Below are 19,783 nucleotides of genomic sequence, written 5' to 3'. Positions count from 1 at the left end.
CCTCTTTCATACTTTATGCGACTACATTAGATAGTGGAGTGGACTTCTTGGCGTTTCTGAAATCCCTTAAATGATCAGGATTATTTATTTATTTATTTATTTATTTATTTAGATTCTTTTTTATACCGAAGTATAGCGAGGAGCCTTCACTCCGGTGTACAATGAACAACTTCATACATTAAACTTTTTTTTTTTTTTTTTAACAGAGAATATAAACTTAAACATCAGTGTTATCAATAACATCTCAGCAACAGCAGAGTGATAAGAAACATTATTAGAAAACGTAACTATAGTAAGAATCATGAATTTGGGTTTTCTTAAGAAAAGATGAATATTAGTTAAGAATACGGAGAAGTCAGAAAGGAGAGGAAGAGTGATGAAAAAAAAAAGAGAAATAAAAGTGAAGGGGTTGTGGAAAAATATAGTGGTAAGGTTCAAGGTGAAAAATGGGAGAAAGAGAGAGTGGACAGAATGGGAAGAGTTAAGTAGAAGGAAGTCGAGATAGTATGAGAGGGTAAGGGGTTGTTACAAGTGGAGAGATCAAAGACTGAGGGTGGACTTAATTTAGACTGTGAATGCTTGCTTAAATAGCCAGGTTTTAAGTTCTTTTTTGAAGGATTTGGTATCCGTTATTGAGCTTAGATAAGATGGTAAGGAGTTCCATTCTATAGGGCCAGCTATAGAGAAAGCTCGATTCCTGGTGCTAGATAATCTTGCATCTGATAGAGGGGGAATGATTAGTTGCAATTTATTATAATTTATTAGTTGCAATTTATTATAAAACACATACACATTTCCTGAGTACCTAATTACACATCTAGCTGGATATCTTAGCAGAAACTCTGCTCCCAGTGTACGAACCTCTGGGTGCATTTTCAAGAAATCTCTCCTACGTAACTGGGTAACTCTAGACAAATCAGGAAATATACGGACAAGCTCTCCCAAATAAGTAACATTTAAAGCTTTAAAGTAGTACTTCATAATCAATGTTTTATCATATTCTGAGTAAAGTGAAACAAACAACACCAATCTCTCTATTACTTCCAGGCCTGAGCTTTCTAAGTATTCAGACAGATTCTCAAAATCTCCTGTAGCCCCAACGGGGGATATCTGGATTGGACTCTGTCTCTGTTTTAGAAAAAGAATTTTCTTCGGGGTTGGTATCATTTCCTCCGGGATCTTTAAAATTTCCTTTAAATATCTTTTAAAAGTAATTAATGGCAATTCGCCAACTATCTTGGGAAAGTTCAAGATCCTTATATTCAGTTGTCTTAAATAATTCTCCACAGACTCAAGCCTCTGCATTGAGGCTGCTTGTTCTTTTAAAGATGTCACACTTAGATCAGAAATCTGTTTCAAGTCATTTCTAACTTGTACTAAGTTACTGGTTTGTTCTTCACTCTCTCTTTTTAGCTGGTTTTCCAAAGAGGATATTTTCAGGGAGTTCTGATCCGTCTCTCGGGTATATTCATTAACTACCCGGTTCATTCCAACTATCAAGTCCCATAAGGACTCCATGGTAATAACAGCCGGTCTTATTACCTGTAGGGGATTTCTCTGACCACCTCCAGCTCCATTTCCTCCTCCATCCATCGTTGTTATTGGGGTACTCTCCCGGTATCTTCCTCCCTCCTTACTGGGCTTTCCGGGGTCATGGGAGAAGGTGGTGTACTCCCCTGCCCGGTCACTTTGCCAGAACTTCCACCCAGTTGAGGAAAGACTGCGACTTCCTCCGCAGTCAACTCAGCATGTTCGGCAGAGGCTAGGGCGGTTGCCCTCGGCTGTTCTCGTGGGTGTTGGCGGGGTCAATGATACTTCCCCAGGCGGCGACGACTCTCCTCTGCCGTTCCCGCCAACGGGGCTCAAGACCCGAAGTGAGGGTATCAGCGTCCAGTCGAAAGTGTGGGTTCGGGTGGATAAACCCTCACGTTGCCCTTTCTCTTATGGGGCATTTTGACTTCAAAAAAGGAAATTCTTCTGCGGTAAGAGGAAATTCTGGGAGCGTCCGTAAGTGCGACCGCTCAGGGAGCCATCTTGGATCTCTCCCATGGATATTTTTTTAATGAGCAATAATGTATGTAGAATAAAAAATGCAATCTCTATGCAGTATTTTACTTCCCTAACCAGACCATTCCCCAGGAATGTCTTCTCTTAATTCAGCTAAAAGTACACACACATTGCACTACAATGAGTGTACTTTTGGCCATATCGAAGGAGGACAATATTCAGACAGCCTATGTCTGCATATAAATATTTTTGAAAATTATGCTTCCCATGCACACAATGGTGAGATATCAGTTATTCAGCAAGAACATAGGAAGAAAGCACAATAGATGATCCAAAAACAGGACCTTTGTAATAAGACAAAAGGTTTGATAAATTTAGGGTGTTGTGTTTGCATACTCTTCTGAACTTTGTTCATGAATGCTAAGCAACTTCTAAAGTAAATGCCAAGCTTGAGCTGTCTTTGAACAACTTGAGATGTTAATTGAAAATAATAACCTAAATTTAAAAGAAACATCATCTTTTTTGAGTCATTTGGTGAAGGAGGAACAAATTATTTACAACATTCTGCTAGAATACTCTTCTATATATTCTGGATTATTTTCTGTTTAGTACGAAGTAGAAATGTCTATTTATATTTTGAATTTCAGCTGCCTCAAAGCAGTTTATATTTAGGTACTGTGGGTATTTATTAGAGATGTGAATCGTGTCCTCGATCGTCTTAACGATCGATTTCGGCTGAGAGGGGGGAGGGAATCGTTATTGTTGCCGTTTGGGTGTGTAAACTATCGTGGAAAATCGTTAAAATCGTGAGCCGACACACTAAAACCCCCTAAAACCCACCCCGACCCTTTAAATTAAATCCCCCACCCTCCCGAACCCCCCCCCCCAAATGCTTTAAATTACCTGGGGATCCAGCAGTGGTCCAGAACGGCGGCGGTCCGGAACGGCCCCCTCAATTGAATCCTGTTGTCTTCAGCCGGCGCCATTTTGCAAAATGGCCGCCGCAAAATGGCGGCGGAACCCCCGCTGAACGACCTCCTGCAGTCGATCTCCTGCCGGCGCCATTTTCCGTACGGAAAACGATTCGCGGCAAGAAATTGCTTCCTGAACCCCGCTGGACTCCCAGAAACTTTTGGCCAGCTTGGGGGGGGCCTCCTGACCCCCACAAGACTTGCCAAAAGTCCAGCGGGGGTCCGGAACGACCTCCTGCGTCAAATCGTTTTTGTCTATGGCCGCCGCCATTTTGCGGCGGCCATTTTGCAAAATGGCGCCGGCTGAAGACAACAGGATTCAATTGAGGGGGCCGTTCCGGACCACCACCGTTCTGGACCACCGCTGGATCCCCAGGTAATTTAAAGCATTTGGGGGGGGTTCGGGAGGGTGGGGGATTTAATTTAAAGGGTCGGGGGTGGGTTTTAGGGGGTTTTAGTGTGCCGGTTTTCCTGCCCTCCCCCTTCCCCCGATTTACGATTTTTTAACGATAAATCGGGGGAATTGGTATTGTATCGTGGCCCTAACGATTTTTGACGATTTAAAATATATCGGACGATATTTTAAATCGTCAAAAACGATTCACATCCCTAGTATTTATCTGTCCCCAGAAGGCTTTATTTACCTGAGGCAATGAAGAGTAAAGCAACTTATCCAAAGTCACAAGGAGTGACAATGAGATCTGAACACTGGCTTCCCTTGTTTATAGCCTGCTACTCTAACTACTAAGCTATTCCTCCAGACTTCCAATATATTGACTTGACAAATTGGTTTCTTAATAAATATTGGAAATTAAACTGTAATATCTGTTTGGATTATGCATCCCCTAATAGGGTTTCCAATAAAAAATTTTGTCACGGCCGCAGCATTTCTTCATTTGGGTTTCCCGGCGGAGGAGCCCAGCTTGAATTTCCTGTAAACTTGCCTACCAATTCGAGCAGTGCTGAGGACGCCGCGACGACGTGGAGGAGGAGCCGGGTAGGCAAATAAAAACTAGCCTACGCCGGTGGGACGCTGCCGCAGCATTTCTTCATTTGGGTTTCCCGGCGGAGGAGCCCAGCTTGAATTTCCTGTAAACTTGCCTACCAATCCGAGCAGTGCTGAGGACGCCGCGACGACGTGGAGGAGGAGCCGGGTAGGCAAATAAAAACTAGCCTACGCCGGTGGGACGCTGCCGCAGCATTTCTTCACTTGGGTTTCCCGGCGGAGGAGCCCAGCTTGAATTTCCTGTAAACTTGCCTACCAATCCGAGCAGTGCTGAGGACGCTGCGACGACGTGGAGGAGGAGCCGGGTAGGCAAATAAAAACTAGCCTACGCCGGTGGGACGCTGCCGCAGCATTTCTTCACTTGGGTTTCCGGCGGAGGAGCCCAGCTTGAATTTCCTGTAAACTTGCCTACCAATCCGAGCAGTGCTGAGGACGCCGCGACGACGTGGAGGAGGAGCCGGGTAGGCAAATAAAAACTAGCCTACGCCGGCGCGCCGCCGCTGGCGCGGTTAAGCCGCGCACGGTCAAGGGGCGCGCGACTTTGCCCGGCTTAGCCCGGTTTGGAGCGGTTTGGAGCCAGGAATTTTGCTTGTTGATGCGGCCAGACTGAGAACTCAGGGTAACAAACTGTGAGTAATCTTGTTGCAAGTGGAAACATATTTAACATCTCCTGTGATATAGAAAGTATTTCTCTTATTGCTATGCCTCACACAAAGAGGAAAGCAAGGATTAGAGAGTCTTCCTCTGTAATTAATTCTGGTAATATGCTTCAGTCTACTATCACAGACTGTTTCCACATTAATCCCATTATCACACCCGGAAGAGCCGCTAGTAGTCCAAACCAGGAGCAGGTGGTAGACAACGAGGCATTTGAAACATCATTAACCCCGGGTGCTCCGGAGAAACCAGTCCCTCCATCTGTGGAATCCGAAGTGGACTCAAACAATTCTCTACAGGATTCTCTCTTTCAGAGAGATGCTGTGAAGAGATCCGTGAATTCGGAGAAAATGGAAAATCATACTCCAGCGGATTTTACAGCAGGAGGGCTCTTGCAACAGATAAGAGAAAGGGAGGATCAATTATGTATGGATGGTAATGAGAATGTCTCTGTTATTGTTCCTAAAAAATTCTCAATGGATGAATTAGGATCCATGATGCTTAAGATGCAAAAATCAATTAATAATCTAGCAAACACAGTTCAGGAAGCTTTGAAGCAGAACAATCAAGTCCAGGAAAAAGTGGACCAAATAGAGAGAAGTGTTAATGTAATGGATAAGCAATTGGGGGAAATTAAAAATATTCAGGTGAATCTAATTAAGTCAGAAGAAGAACATGAGAGTAAAATAGAGATATTAGAAAACCAAATAAGAAAGCTCAATTTAAGACTGCTAAACTTCCCTAAAAGTCATTTAATAACACCTTTGGACTTATTCTATAGCTACTTAAAAAATATTTTGAAGTACTCTGAGGATAAGTTACCTAAATTAAGTAAATTATATTATTTACCACAATTAGAAGGGGAGGCTAAAGGAAAAAATAATGAGATTCCTGAAGAATTAAATTTAACTGAATTTTGGAAAAATCCTTTGAATCTAGAATTAATACTACAGCGATCCTATTGGTTCAATTTGTATCACAATTTGATAGAGATGCAGTGTTAAAATTGCATTTCAAGCATCAAAAGTCAATTTTTTATGGGCAGTCTATAAGGATATTCCCAGACATAGCCCGCTCAACTCAGTTGAGACGAAAGAGGTTTATAGAGATGCGCACAGAGGTAATGTCTAAGGGGGCACAATTTCAATTGAGATATCCCTGTAGGTGTTTTAATAAAGCATTTTAAATAATAGTTTTGTTTTCATATACCCAGAACAACTACGAACATATTTGGACACACACTCTTAAGAAGCTGTGCAATAGGGGGAAAGAGTATTATATGAGGGAGGAATAGCAACAAGTATTGTTATACAATCATTTCTTATTATATGCTCCAAATTGTTGTTTGAATCCTCTGATTTTGTTCTCAAGTCTTTTTTTGCTTATTTTGATTTCTTTATGATAATGAGATATATGATTTGATATAATATGTTTTTCTTAGTAAGTTTGTAATATCTTATTTCTGTTTTAAAAATGTGAAATTTCAATAAAAATAAAATTTAAATAAATAAATAAATAAATAAATAAATAAAAAAAAATTTGTCACTGACTAAAGTGTTTGGAGACACATTCTTACACAAAATAAATAGTAATGCAACAAAGCATAAATTACTCACCAATGAACAGTATTGGAAATGTGATAAATAGCAAGAAGACATGAGGAACCAGGTTAAGGGCATCCAAAAAGCAGACATTGTTCAGAACTCCATTATTAATATTATAAGATGAATTGTTGTTATTACCACAAAATGAGAGGCTCATTATTTTAAGTCAATTCTATTCCATTGAACTGAAAAGAAAAAAAGAAAATATAGAAACAAAATAATCTAACACATTTTTCAATAAAGTATAAATACCTCTGAATTCAATAAGTGGTTGCAGTTACATTTGTGATGAAATTTCGGAAACATTTTTCATGAAAAATTCTAATAATAGCAAAAAAGTAAACTTCTTTCAAGAACCTTTTTCTAATATTCCAAAAATGATCATTAAGAGTGAATACAGCAATATGTATGTAACTGAATTTGCACATCTCTAGTTGAAAAGTCAATAGAATATTTTACAGGGACCAAAGGTGTATAAAACTTAAAGATGGGCTTTAACTTGTAATCAGGGTGAGACAGGTCAGTATAAACAATGGCATAAACTTGATATGCATTCAATATGCTGATGATACTTCTAGCATTAAAGAAAGAAGGCCTTTAAGAGATGATAAATCATTTATTTTATTTATTTTTTTTGTATAACATAGAAACATAGAAATGACGGCAGAAGAAGACCCAAACAGGCCCATCCAGTCTGCCCCAGCAAGCCACGCACTTCATCCATTTTTTTTTCCCTTTTTCTCTCTCACACCTGTTACTATTGGCTTCCAGTACCCTCCAGCCCTAATTCCCTCCACCCCCCACCACCAATTTAGAGAACAGCTCGTATCTGCATCCAAGTGACATCCAGCTCAATTAGGGGAAGCAACCACTGCAACAAGCAGGCCACACCCTTGCCCCATACTCTTACCCACCCCTTTTTTTATTTTTTTGTTTGTTTTTTTTAATATTTTTTTTTTTGGAGATAGCAGCCCTCCATCCTTCCGCTCTGTGAAGGTGGAACCACTAACTACTGGCCACTGGCATCCCGCTCCGTGAATGCCTCTGTGGCTACTTACTGCCGCTCCGTGCAGTGTTTTGCTGCCCTCCACTTTATTCACGCCCCTCTAGACTTGATGGATCCACAGTGTTTATCCCACGCCCCTTTGCAGTCGTTCACAGTTTTAGACTTCACCACTTTCTCCGGAAGGGCATTCCAGGCATCCACCACCCTTTCCGTGAAGAAATACTTCCTGACATTGGTTCTTAGTCTTCCTCCCTGGAGCCTCAGCTCGTGACCTCTGGTTCTGCTGATTTTTTTCTGACAGAAAAGGTTTGTCGTTGTCTCTGGATCATTAAAGTTTTTCAAGTATCTGAAAGTCTGAATCATATCACCCCTGCTCCTCCTGCACATAAGAAACATAATATGTATACTGACATTTGATCTGAGATATCACATCGGTTTACATTCAGGTACTGTAGACATTTCCCTATCCCCAGAGGGCATACAATCTAAGTTTTTGTACCTGAGGCAGATCATGTAAGGTAAGTTAAGGTTTTATTGAATGAGAAAAAGTGATAATTATTAGAGATGTGAATCATGTCCTCGATCGTCTTAACGATCGATTTCGGCTGGGAGGGGGAGGGAATCATATCGTCGCCGTTTGGGTGTTTAGAGTATCGTGAAAATCGTTAAAATCGTGAACCGGCACACTAAAACCCCCTAAAACCCCCCCCCGACCCTTTAAATTAAATCCCCCACCCTCCCGAACCCCCCCAAATGCCTTAAATTACCTGGGGGTCCAGCGGCGGTCCGTAGCTAAATCGGGGGAAGGGGGAGGGCAGGAAAACCGGCACACTAAAACCCCCTAAAACCCACCCTGACCCTTTAAATTAAATCCCCCACCCTCCCGAACCCCCCCCCCAAATGCCTTAAAATTACCTGGGGGTCCAGCGGCGGTCCGGAACGGTCTCCTGCAATTGAATATTGTTGTCTTCAGCCGGCGCCATTCTGCGCCGCCATTTTGCAAAATGGCGGCGCAAAATGGCGGCGGCCATAGACCAACACGATTCGACTGCAGGAGGTCGTTCCAGACCCCCGCTGGACTTTTGGCAAGTCTTGTGGGGGTCAGGAGGCCCCCCCAAGCTGGCCAAAAGTCCCTGGGGGGTCCAGCGGGGGTCCGGGAGCGATCTCCTGCTGCGAATCGTTTTCCGTACGGAAAATGGCGCCGGCAGGAGATCGACTGCAGGAGGTCGTTCAGCGGGGGATTTAATTTAAAGGGTCGGGGGTGGGTTTTAGGGGGGTTTAGTGTGCCGGTTTTCCTGCCCTCCCCCTTCCCCCGATTTACGATTTTTTGACGATAAATCAGGGGAATTGGTATTGTATCGTGGCCCTAACGATTTAAAATATATCGGACGATATTTTAAATTGTCAAAAAACGATTCACATCCCTAATAATTATGATAATCGGCAAACAGAATGATAACACTATAGAAATTTGGGATGTGCAGAAGGAAAAAATTTGTTTCAATTCAGTTTTCGTTTCATCGGGACCCAAATTCATTGCATTAGTTTCATAGGGGGAAAAACCAATTCGTTAGTTTTATTTGTTTTCCGTTTTCCCATTAAAGTCAATGGGGGAAGTATTTGCAGCCTATTTTTGGCTGCAGAATTGGGGTTTTCTTATCAATTCTGATGAAACTTCTGGGGAGCAATCATCAGAACAAGAAAAGAGCTCAAGATACTTAGGACTGTGACAAAGTGGCACCAAAGTGGCATGAATAGCCTAAAGCACTGTAAAGGGGCAAAGGGGGTACCAGGAGTGGCAAGAGTGCTTTAACAGAGGAGGAAGCAGCAGCGAGAGTGTTCAAAACACACCACAGCTTCAAAAGAGAGCATCGTAACAGTTGCATGAACCCTCGAAGGCAGCACAACAGGCAAAGTGGCAAGACAAGTGGCATCAAAATCCTACAGCACAATGAAGGGGGAACATAGCAAGCAGAAAGAGTGTCAGAAAAAAACCACAAGGCACCGATAAAGGGACAAAGCAGCAGAAAGACTAGCACCAACACACTGAGGAACCATGATAGTGGCAAGAACACCACAAGGAGTAGAGTCATCTGGTGTATGGCAGCAAGGCAGAGTGGCAGAAAGGTGATAAGGGCAAGACAGGCTGGAGAGCGGAGGTAGTCAGGTCCCTGTGGTTTTGATAGGGGCAAGACAGACTGGCCCCAGGGAGAGTTCCCTTTCCTTTGCACAGGAAAGGGCTCCCTAGAATGGGTTCGCCCCTAGAGTGGGGTGATTCCGTTGGCATCTAGTGAGCTCTCACTGGTCTTTTAAAATCTGGTGGACATAGCAGATATACAAACGAGAATTTTGAAGGCCGAGGCGGAGGAGGTTTCCATGTGAACAGTGGTTCAACATGGGTCAATGTGTGCTAAGAGATAGGCTGGTTACACCCGGGGAGAGTTCCCTTTCCTTTGCGCAGGAAAGGGCTCCCTGAAATGGGTTGGCCCCTAGAATGGAGCACGAGCCTTCAAGCATGGCGAGTCGACATGGACGAGGTTTATAGCTATATAGCTGTTATAGCTGCATTCTTTTGCTCATATTTTGTAACATTTATTATTATACACTGTACTATGCGTTTTGCTCTGCTGCTTAAACATGGACTTAACTAGCGTGTACTATTAAACGCCTTCAACTGTTCCTTAGATGTAATTAGCCCTGTTTTATTGCATTGTTAATAATCTATTAAGTTAAATTGTTCAATTGTAAAGCACTGCTGCTTATCATTATATTAACTGTAAACCGATGTTACTAATGCCTACAATTGTATAGCACTGTTGCAAGTTATTACTAATTGTAAACCGATGTGATGTTACTAAATGAATGTCGGCATATAAAAGCTGCAAATAAATAAATAAATAACTAAATATCTTTTTCTTGGGTGGTAGCTCTAATATGGACCCTAATATCGTGTATCTGCAGCATGGATTATTGTTCCCTATATGTATCCAGTCAATCTTCCAGTCTTGCAAGGTCCTCCTGCAATTTATCACAATCCGCTTTAGGTACATAGTTTTACAAGACGGATTTCAGATGGATCCTACCAGGATTAAAGCCATCATGGATTGGCCTCACCCCCTGGGGCTCCAGGCCTTACAAAGATTCCTGGGGTTTGTTAATTATTACTGTCATTTTATCCCAAATTACTTGTCCATGGCAGCTCCCCTTACTGCCTTTACTTGCAAGGGCACCAACATGAAAGATTGACCACCCGAGGCTACTGAGGCATTTCAAACGTTAAAGAATGCCTTTGCTGACAAATCTTGCCTATGCCACTTGGATTTTACATGACTCTTCATCTTAGAGGTAGATGCTTCTACCCTGGGTATAGGGGCTGTCCTCAGCCAAGACATTCCAGAAGGGGTACTTTGTCCATGTTTCTTCTTTTCTAAGAAGTTCTCTCTGGCAGAACCAACTACATCATTGGAGATTGAGAGCTCTTGGCCATCAAACTTGCTTCAAATAATGGCATCATCTACTCAAAGGAGCACAATACCATGTTACAATATACACGGACCACAAAAACCTCGAACATCTACATTAAGCTCAGCAGCTTAATGCGAGACAAACCCATTAGTCTTTGTTCTTCACTTGCTTTGCTTTTGAATTACAATATCGCCTAGCCCTCAAGAACCAACTAGCAGATGTATTTATTTATTTATTTAAAATCTTTTCTATACCGTCATTCAGTATATTACCGTCACAACGGTTTACATAGAGGCACATATAGTAAATTGTACATGTATCTGTTCATATTAGTAGTGGAGGTGCCTTATAAGCTCAGTAACATAGTTTCATAATAAAGGCTATATGTTCAGTGGTGTTTAATCTGACCTGTGACTACAATAAGGACTGTTAATTTATACATTCCATTCCAGACAAAGGATGTTCCAGACCTTCCCAGGCACATCATTGATCCAACTAAGATACTCCTGGGCACTACAGTACCAATTCCTCCAGGGAAGACTGTTCTACCTTCCAGAAAGCATGAGAAAGTGTTGAAATGGGCCCATGACTCCAATGTCACAGATCACCCTGGGCAGGCACGAACCCTTGAATTGCTTCAACACAACTGGTGGCCCCAAATGAAACAAGATGTCAAGGCCTATGTTGACTCATGCCCCATTTGTGCACAGGAAAAGGTATTGCATGGCCAAATCTGGGGGCTGTTACAGCCATTGCCAGATCCCAGAAAACCCTGGACCTATTTGTCCACAGACTTTATCGTGGACCTCCCTATCTCTAATGTGCCACCGTAATTTGGGTGATTTAATCGATTCTCAAAGATGGCAAACTTTGTCCCATTACCAGGGTTTTCCCTCTGCTCCAGAGTTAGCACACCTCTTTTCACCCTCCACATCTTTTGCCTATATGGCCTACCAAAGCATATGCAATCAGATAGAGGAGTTCAGTTCACCACAAGATACTAGCACTCTCTTTGCAAAAGGTTTGGTATTACACATGACTAAACTATAGCCTACCATCCACAAGACAACAGAAAAGTGGAGCATACCAATTGTACCCTTAAAACCTTCCTCTGCTCCTATGTCAACAAGCGTCAGGATAACTAGGCCACATTCTTACAGTGGGCCAAATTCTCCCATGATAATAACATTAATGCTGCCACTGGCTCTTCACCATTCTAGCTGGTCTATGGAAAACAACCTCTGCCTCCTCTGCCACTGCCTGTTACAGTGCCTTCTCCAGCACCTCAAATCTCTGCCCAGTAATTACATGAACTATAGAAACGGACCAATCATATTAATTGAGAAAGTCACCATCCAAGTCAAGAAGATGGCAGATGCCCGAAAGCGACCAGCTCCTCAGTGCAAGGTGGGAGAAAAGGTTTGGTTTGAGTCCCTGGCACTTATATCTATGACTTCTTCTATGTGCCTGGTTCCACGTTTTATTAGACCATTCCCTGTGCTTTGACAAGTGGGCCCTGTCACATACCAGCTAAGGCTTCCATCAAACCTTAAAGGTCCATAACATATTTCACATGTCCTTGCTTAAGTCAGTGGTGCTTTCATAGCCCTCCAGAGCCCTGCCTAAACCTCTGGAAGTTGCTGCTGATGGAGATGATGCAAAGTCTAAGAGATCCTGTATTCCCACTGGAGGGGGAAAAAAGTTGAGTATTTAATCTCCTGGAAAACTATGGCCTAGAAGAAAACTCATGGAAGCCATCCTCAACATATTGGACCCCAACATCTTGAAGGACTTTCATCAACAGTACCCCCAGAAAACCCAGGACCTCAGGGAACATAAGAACATAACATAAGACATGCCATACTGGTTCAGACCAAGGGTCCATCAAGCCCAGCATCCTGTTTCCAGCAGTGATCAATCCAAGTCACAAGTACTTAGCAAGTAGCCACATATTAAATAGATCCCAAGCTACTATTCCTTTTTGAACAATAGAAGTCCATGGACTTGTCCAGGAATTTATCCAGACCCCCTTTAAACCCAGTTACACTAACTGCTGTAAACACATCCTCTGACAATGAATTCCAGAGTTTAATTATGCACTGCGTGAAAAAGAATTTTCTCTGATTTGTTTTAAATGAGCTACTTGCTAACTTCATGGAATGCCCCTAGTCCTTTTATTGTCTGAGAGTGTAAATAACTGATTTACATTTACCTGTTCACGTTATTTCATGATTTTGTAACTTCTATCATATCCCCCCTCAGCTGTCTCTCCTTAAGAGGGGGGTATTGCTATGTTTGGTGGTTTGCAGGCTTCCCCTGCAAACCAATGCACTCATCTCCCAGGCAAGCTGTCCCTGTTGGGCTCCCATCATGGCCTTATGCCGCCAATACTCCCTGCGAGGAGGCACCATGCTCCAACATAGCAAAACTTTGCCAGCTCTGCACATAGGGCAATGACGCTGGGTCCATCCATTCGTGCTCATCCTTAGGGATGCACATGGCCAGCCTCACTCCTTTTAAAGGGCCTGTGGTGGGAAAAGCCCTGCAGCACCCACTGATGACCTCACACAACCATGCCCTATAAAGGGCTCTCCCTGGCCTTTCCCTCACTGCCTCAGCAACTGATCCAGCAACTTCTTAGTAGTGCGGGTTGCTCCCTGCGTTCAGTCTTCATTCAGGTTGTCTTCAGTACTCATCCCACTTGTTCTTGCTTGCTTGTCCTGCCTATCTGTCCTTCTTCTCCTCCTTCAGATAGATACCTGGTTTTGACCTCGGCCCAAATCCTGGTTCCACTTGACTGCTGCCTACCCTCCGACCTTTGCCTGGATCCCGGATACGTCCAACTGCCACCTGTCCTTGACCTTTGATTTGAATTAGGTGACCGACCGTGGGGTATGCTTTTGATGGGATCTTATGAATCTTGCTCTAAGATAAGTGGAAAATTCTTCTTTTAATGAGTTTAGGTAAAAATGGATATAGGAACCTAGATAGGGTTTTGCCCATTTAACCTGTAGATGAATGACAACTTGGATGTCATATGCTGATACCGCATGGAGCCCATTGCATGGCAAGAGGTGGTGCAGGTAAAATTTGGTTAACATTTTTCTGATGCCGTGTTCATGGTAAACAATAGTGAGAATGCTAAAACAAGATTAGGTATGAGAGGATGTGTATTGACCTCTTTTGTTGTGAGGATTCCCTTAATCCTTCCAGCTGGGAGTGTAAGGAATGCTGTTTTGTGAACCCAGTATCTGTGGATGTCTGTCTCAGTTTTCCTGCACATAAACCAATCCCAAGTTACTGATCTCAGAATGTGACAACCTGCTCTCTCTTGCACAAGAGAATCCAGCTTATTGGAAATGCGACTGATGTCCTGGTGAAAATACACTGTCATTTCCAGACTGTTGGTTGTGGTTCCCTTAGTCCTACTAGGTGGGAATGTAAAAAGTGCAATTTTGGGAATATTCCTCCCAGTGGCGTAGCCAGAATTGATTTTTTGGGTGGGCACAAGGTTAACATGGGTGGGCTGTAGGCATGCAGGTCTACTAGTTGTTTTTTTACTGATAAATAATGCCAAATTATGCAGCATAGCATTCACATCTACGCCTAAGTATGAGGTTTACTTAATGATACAAACATAATTCACGGTGATTTGTGGTACTTTAGCCTTCTTATTATTACAATTTTATACACGGCTCCTACCTGTCACATAAATTTTGCAGCTAGCAGAGCGGTTGTGTTGCTTATATTTAAATTGCTAACATCTCAAAATATAGATATATATTTTTACCTTTGTGTCTGATCTTTGTATTTTTCTAATCAGTTGGTCCTGGTCTCTTTTTCCCATTTTTTTCCCTTATAGCTCATTTCCTAATTCCTTTTCAGTGTCTTTCTTCTATTACTGTCTTCTCCCTTCCACACACACACACATACACGCTTTCTCTCACAGACTCCCCTCACACACTCAAGCTGTCACTCTAATATGCTCCCCCCCCCCACCCCCCACAAGCTCACATTCAAGTTTCAACTTTCTCACCCCTCCCCAGGCTTATATTCTTATGCACACACAGACGCACATCCAGGCACCCATTCTCACCCACACACATAAACCCAGACTCCCATCTCACCCACAAACCCATGCCCCAGTCTCACCCACACATATTCAAGCTCCCATCTCATCCATACATATACACATTTAAGGTACTATTCTCACCCACACATACACACATTCAAGCACCCATTCTTATCCACATATTCAAGCTTCCATTCTCACCCACCCACACAACCCAGGCTCTCCTTCTCACCATATATACACACATTCAAGCTCCCCATTCTCACCCACCCACAAACCCAAGGCTCCCATTCTCAACCACACATACACACATTCGAGCTCCCAGTCACCCACATATTCCAAGCTTCCATTCTCAACCACCATACACACCCAGGCTCCAGTTTTCACCCACACCACACTCCCATTCTCATCCACACATACACATTCAAGCACGTGCACAGCTTCCGCTTTTCTCCCCCAGAGCAGGAAGATCAGCTGCCTCTCCTGCTGCCACCGGCCTCCTGCTATCTTCGGGCGTCGGGCCGTACTGCCCGCCGAACTTCCTGTCGGGGGGGGGGAGCGGAAGCGCAGCGCACAACGTCCGCTTCCTCCCTCCCCCCCCCAAGCAGGAAGATCGGCGGGCAGTACGGCCCGACGCCCGAAGATAGCAGGAGGCCGGTGGGCAGCAGGAGAGGCAGCTGATCTTCCTGTTTTGGGGGAGAAAGCGGAAGCTGTGCGCGGCGCTTCCGCTCCCCCAAACAGGAAGTTCGGCGGCCGTTTGGCCCGAAGATAGCAGGAGAACGGGTGGCAGCAGGAGAGGCAGCTGATCTTCCTGCATTGGGGGGAGGAAGCGGAAGCTGCGCGTGGCGCTTCCGCCCCCCCCCCCCCCCCCCCGAACAGGAAGACCGGTTGGCCATGCGGCCGCAGCAGCGCTTCCCCATGTGTGCCGTGATGGCGCGCGAGGCGTGGGTTCTCTTGTTCGCTGTCGCGGGGATGGGATCCCGCGACAGCCTTGCAGTTCCGGTGCCAGTTGGGTGGGCCTGGGTCTAAGTTGGGTGGGCACCTGCCCACCCAGGCCCACCCGTGGCTACGCCACTGATTCCTCCTGAGCAAGTCTGTCAGCTCTGACATGCACCCAAACCAGCTTCCAAGCCACAGCTTCAGCTCAGCAGAAGCCTGGAAGAGTAGAAGCTAGTACACAACAATCTAATATGCAGTCTGTATTAAAGAACTTTGATGCTGATTTTCCCACAAAAAAATTGTTTGAAAGTCATGTTATCTGCTGCTCATAAAGCTCCCAGTCCAGCTCCTGAAGTAATCTCTGATACTGCCTTCTATGGGTATGCCCCAGTTGCTTAATTTAGAAAACACCACTCTTTCTAGAATGTTTCAGCTGCCATTTCCCTAATCCTGCTCTGTGGGTGTGTAAGGAGTGCCGGGTTTGTGAACTCTTGTTGCTGTGTACCCAAACCAATTCCCAAGCTACAAACTACACATCCTGACAACCTTCTGCTGTACAGAGGTCCCAAGCCCAGTCAGAAACTATTCCTACTATAGCCAAGTCTAACCTAAGGGTTTTAAAATCTGTACCTGCTGGAGTGAATCTTGCTGCAGAATCCAGTCTGAATCCCATGCCTGCCAAGTCTGTTTTTGTACTGGCTCCTGCTAAATCTGCTTCAGAGAAATCCCTGCTCTACACCGAGGCTGCCACAGCACAGCAATCCCTTGCAATGGAAAAGACTAGCAAATCACAACCAAAGATATGTTTAAAAAAATTAATGTATTTTGGTCCCTATTACAACCAGATTGGAGGTCATGCCGGCTAAATCTGCATTCCAGCTTCCTTTAAATTCACAGTTAATTCGATCACAGTCAAGGTAATCAAAAACTCATGCCTCCAAATATGGATCTTGCTCCTGTACCTCTGTGTCAGGTGGCAGGAGTTCCTAATAGAGATCTGCTCTCAGTTCAGTCTCTGGGACTCAGGCTCAACCAGCTGCTTCCAGCCAAGCCTTAATGAAGTTTGCACTAACTGCAAGGAAGGTAGCGTATGCATCACTTGAGGACGTCTCTCAAGTAAACCAGGCTCTGAAGTTAATTCCAGCCTTGCTCCTCAGAATCTGATCTGGTTTGCTCATGCAAGTTTTCCTAAGTCCAGTGTCCTATTCTTTTTTTTTTTAACTTATATTTTATTAATTTAAATTATATTAGATCAAATTCAAACTCGTATTTGAGAAGGATAAAGGTACAAGAAAACAATGAGAATAAATATAACAAATTAAATCAACTGAATAAAGAATCATTTGCACTAATACAGACCACTGCAACAGGAGATGAATTTGATATAGGGCTGAGACAAGGCCCAAAATATAACATATTGCAATTACAAAAGGAAATATAAGGCATCTGGACAAGACCCCCCCCATCATGGGTACACAACTTGCCCCAGAAAAGGATAAATAGGAAAACCTAAGAGGCAACATACCTCTGGCATCCAGAAAACCCCATAACTGGATAGGATTTAAAAAAAAAAAAAAAAAAAAAAGGTATTTAACACCTTTTAGGAAAATCAAACATTTACACGGAAATCTATTACTACAAATAGCACCCAAAGCTAATACTTCAGGTCTCATACTAAGAAATTTCTTTGTAATGTCTTGTGTTGCTTTAGTTAGATCTGGAAATATCCATAGCTTTTGGCCCTTAAAAACAGCACCTCCATGCTGAAAAAAACAGCCATAGAATGTGATTTCTGTCTTGTAAAAAGGCAAATGAGACCAAGAGTGTAGCTCTGGATGTAATATTCTCTTGTGAGTTCTCAAGAAAATTGGAAAGATCGGATGAATTTTGGGAAGCATCCCCATTTGTTGGTGTCCGAAGAGATGGAAGGTAATATAGCCTCACAATTGGTGGTAGAGCTTCCTCAGGAATATCCAAAATATCTTTCATGTAGGCTTTAAACAGTCCAGATGGTAAAATAAGTTGAATTTTAGGAAAGTTAAGTATACACAAATTCAAAACTTATGAGAGGTTTTCCAAATTTTCAATTCTACGTGAAGATGAAATAGAATCTTTAATAATCTGAGATTGCACTGCTTCCAAGTCAAGTCAGAAATCTTTTTCTCGTATTGCTGCAGTCTAGAATCTTGAACAGATAATTTAGCATGTATATCCAATGTTAGAACCGCTAAAGGAGAGTCTTATCCATAGAAGCCATAACCTGCCATAGAGCATCAAGAGACACACAAGGAGGCTTAAGCAGAACAGGTCTAACCTGAAAATCAGAAATGGCAGTCCGTAAATGCAGCAGATTGATTCCAGTCAATGGGGCTGAATCTCCAACGGCTCCCTGCTTTTCTTCTGACTCCCAGCATGATGTAGATACCAATGGTTCGGAGCAAAAAAAAACCCTCCTCTAGACTGTATCAGAAGAATGTTACTAAACATGGTGGAGTCACTAAAATCAATTTGCTGTTCCAGCGACAAACCCTCCGCACAAACAATGTTGCCGGGAAGCCATGGGGCCGAACACATCTCGGGGCTGAGGGAAACTTCTGCCGACAACAGGCCAGGTGCCTCAATTCCAGCCAAGCCATTCACTGGGGTGGAAGTTGAAGGGGTGAAAGCATACTCCGGTATAGTTGTTTGCCGTGGTCCTCCTTCTCAGGAAAACGTGCACTGCTCCCTTTCTCTTCCCCATATTCAAAAGGTAAAAAGTTTTTTAAATCTGAAGCAAGAAAAGGGGAATTAAGGGAGAGCCCAGGCACGCATGTCTGGTTCAGGCGCCATCTTGATTCACTCTCCCAACCACCAGTGTCCTATTCTGACTTCACCCAGACTGGTCCACTGCTTCTCCAGCAATATCACCAAGAATCTTTCTGCAGCTGGTATCCATAACAGCCAAGTCTGTACCTGTCCTGTACTCTAGCCTGCTTCCTGTGCTATAGCACTGAGGACATTATGACTTCCACAGCCTGTAGAAGACTCCAAGAATCCATTCCCAGTAACCCCAGCTATCTTCTTCCAACTGCTGGAGAGACCTAAAATACCCTTGACTGCAGCTCTTCCTACCCTGTCTTCACAATCAGATGGAACAGTACCTGATGCACAGCTACAGAAAGCACTGCCAGTCCCTGCAACAATTCCACTCCAGAGGGACTCCAGTCTAGCAGATCCGCTCCAGAGGGACTCTGGTTCAGCAATTCCACTCTGGTCAGAGTCTGGTCCAAGTCCACTCTAGAGAGACTCTGGTCAAATAAGCCCACTCCAGAGGGATCCAGGTCCAACCAGTCTTCTCCAGAGGGACATCGGTCCAAAGACAATGTCAGAAGGACTCCAGTCCAGCAACTCTGCCTCAGAGGGACCCCAGTCTAACAGGTCTGCTCCAGATGGGACCACAGCCCAGTGACTCCACTCAAGAGGGATCCTGGTCCAGTAGTTCTGCTCCAGAGGGACCCCGGGGCCAGCAGTTCCTCTCCAGGTGGACTCCGGCCCGACTCCACACCAGGCGGACCCTGTTCCAGCGACTCCCATTTTTGCTCCTCATGCTACACAGCCCAGGTTGCCAGTCCAAGTGGCATTTGCAGCCTCCAAACTATGGACTATGCAATCTATGACATTTTCAAAGCCAGTACATGCTGTATTACAGGTAAAGCTCTTGCCTTTGCTTTGAAGTACACTCATCTAGCTGTCCACCACCCCCATGGCAAATGGGACACATGAGCAGAGTGTCTTAAAAGGGCAGGTACTATAATGATTCTGGCTGCTAGGCAACCTCCCATCAGTAGAAATCCTCATGGAGCCATGCTTTTCCCATTCTAGCCACTTCCTCAATTGTCCCACGACAGGAAGGCCAGCCTTATTTAGCCCTGTTTTTTCCACAACTCTGCCTTTTCATCAAGTCATCTCGGTTCTTTGCATTGGCTCTCCTTGCCTTGCTACTGTGTGGCCCCTGGGGACCAGGGGGCACCCCATGAAGTTAGCAAGTGGCTCATTTAAAACAAATCAAAAAAAATT

General features: G+C 43.9%; 1 protein-coding gene across 2 annotated transcripts in view; it reads right to left on the bottom strand.

The window, feature by feature from the left end:
• The window catches only part of ABCC9 (ATP binding cassette subfamily C member 9), a 976,112-nt gene that overhangs the window by 904,986 nt on the left and 51,343 nt on the right, over positions 1 to 19,783 (bottom strand). For both annotated transcript variants that reach the window (XM_029600177.1, XM_029600176.1), the window contains exon 2: positions 6,258 to 6,430. In XM_029600177.1, the coding sequence (XP_029456037.1) occupies positions 6,258 to 6,402 (145 nt within the window). In that variant the 5' untranslated portion in view covers positions 6,403 to 6,430. The remainder of the gene's footprint in view (positions 1 to 6,257; positions 6,431 to 19,783) is intronic.

This window comes from Rhinatrema bivittatum, chromosome 4, assembly GCF_901001135.1.
Source record: "Rhinatrema bivittatum chromosome 4, aRhiBiv1.1, whole genome shotgun sequence".
Taxonomy (NCBI): domain Eukaryota; kingdom Metazoa; phylum Chordata; class Amphibia; order Gymnophiona; family Rhinatrematidae; genus Rhinatrema; species Rhinatrema bivittatum.
The sequence above is the reverse complement of the archived record's forward strand: the minus strand, read 5'-3'. Positions and strand labels throughout refer to the sequence as shown.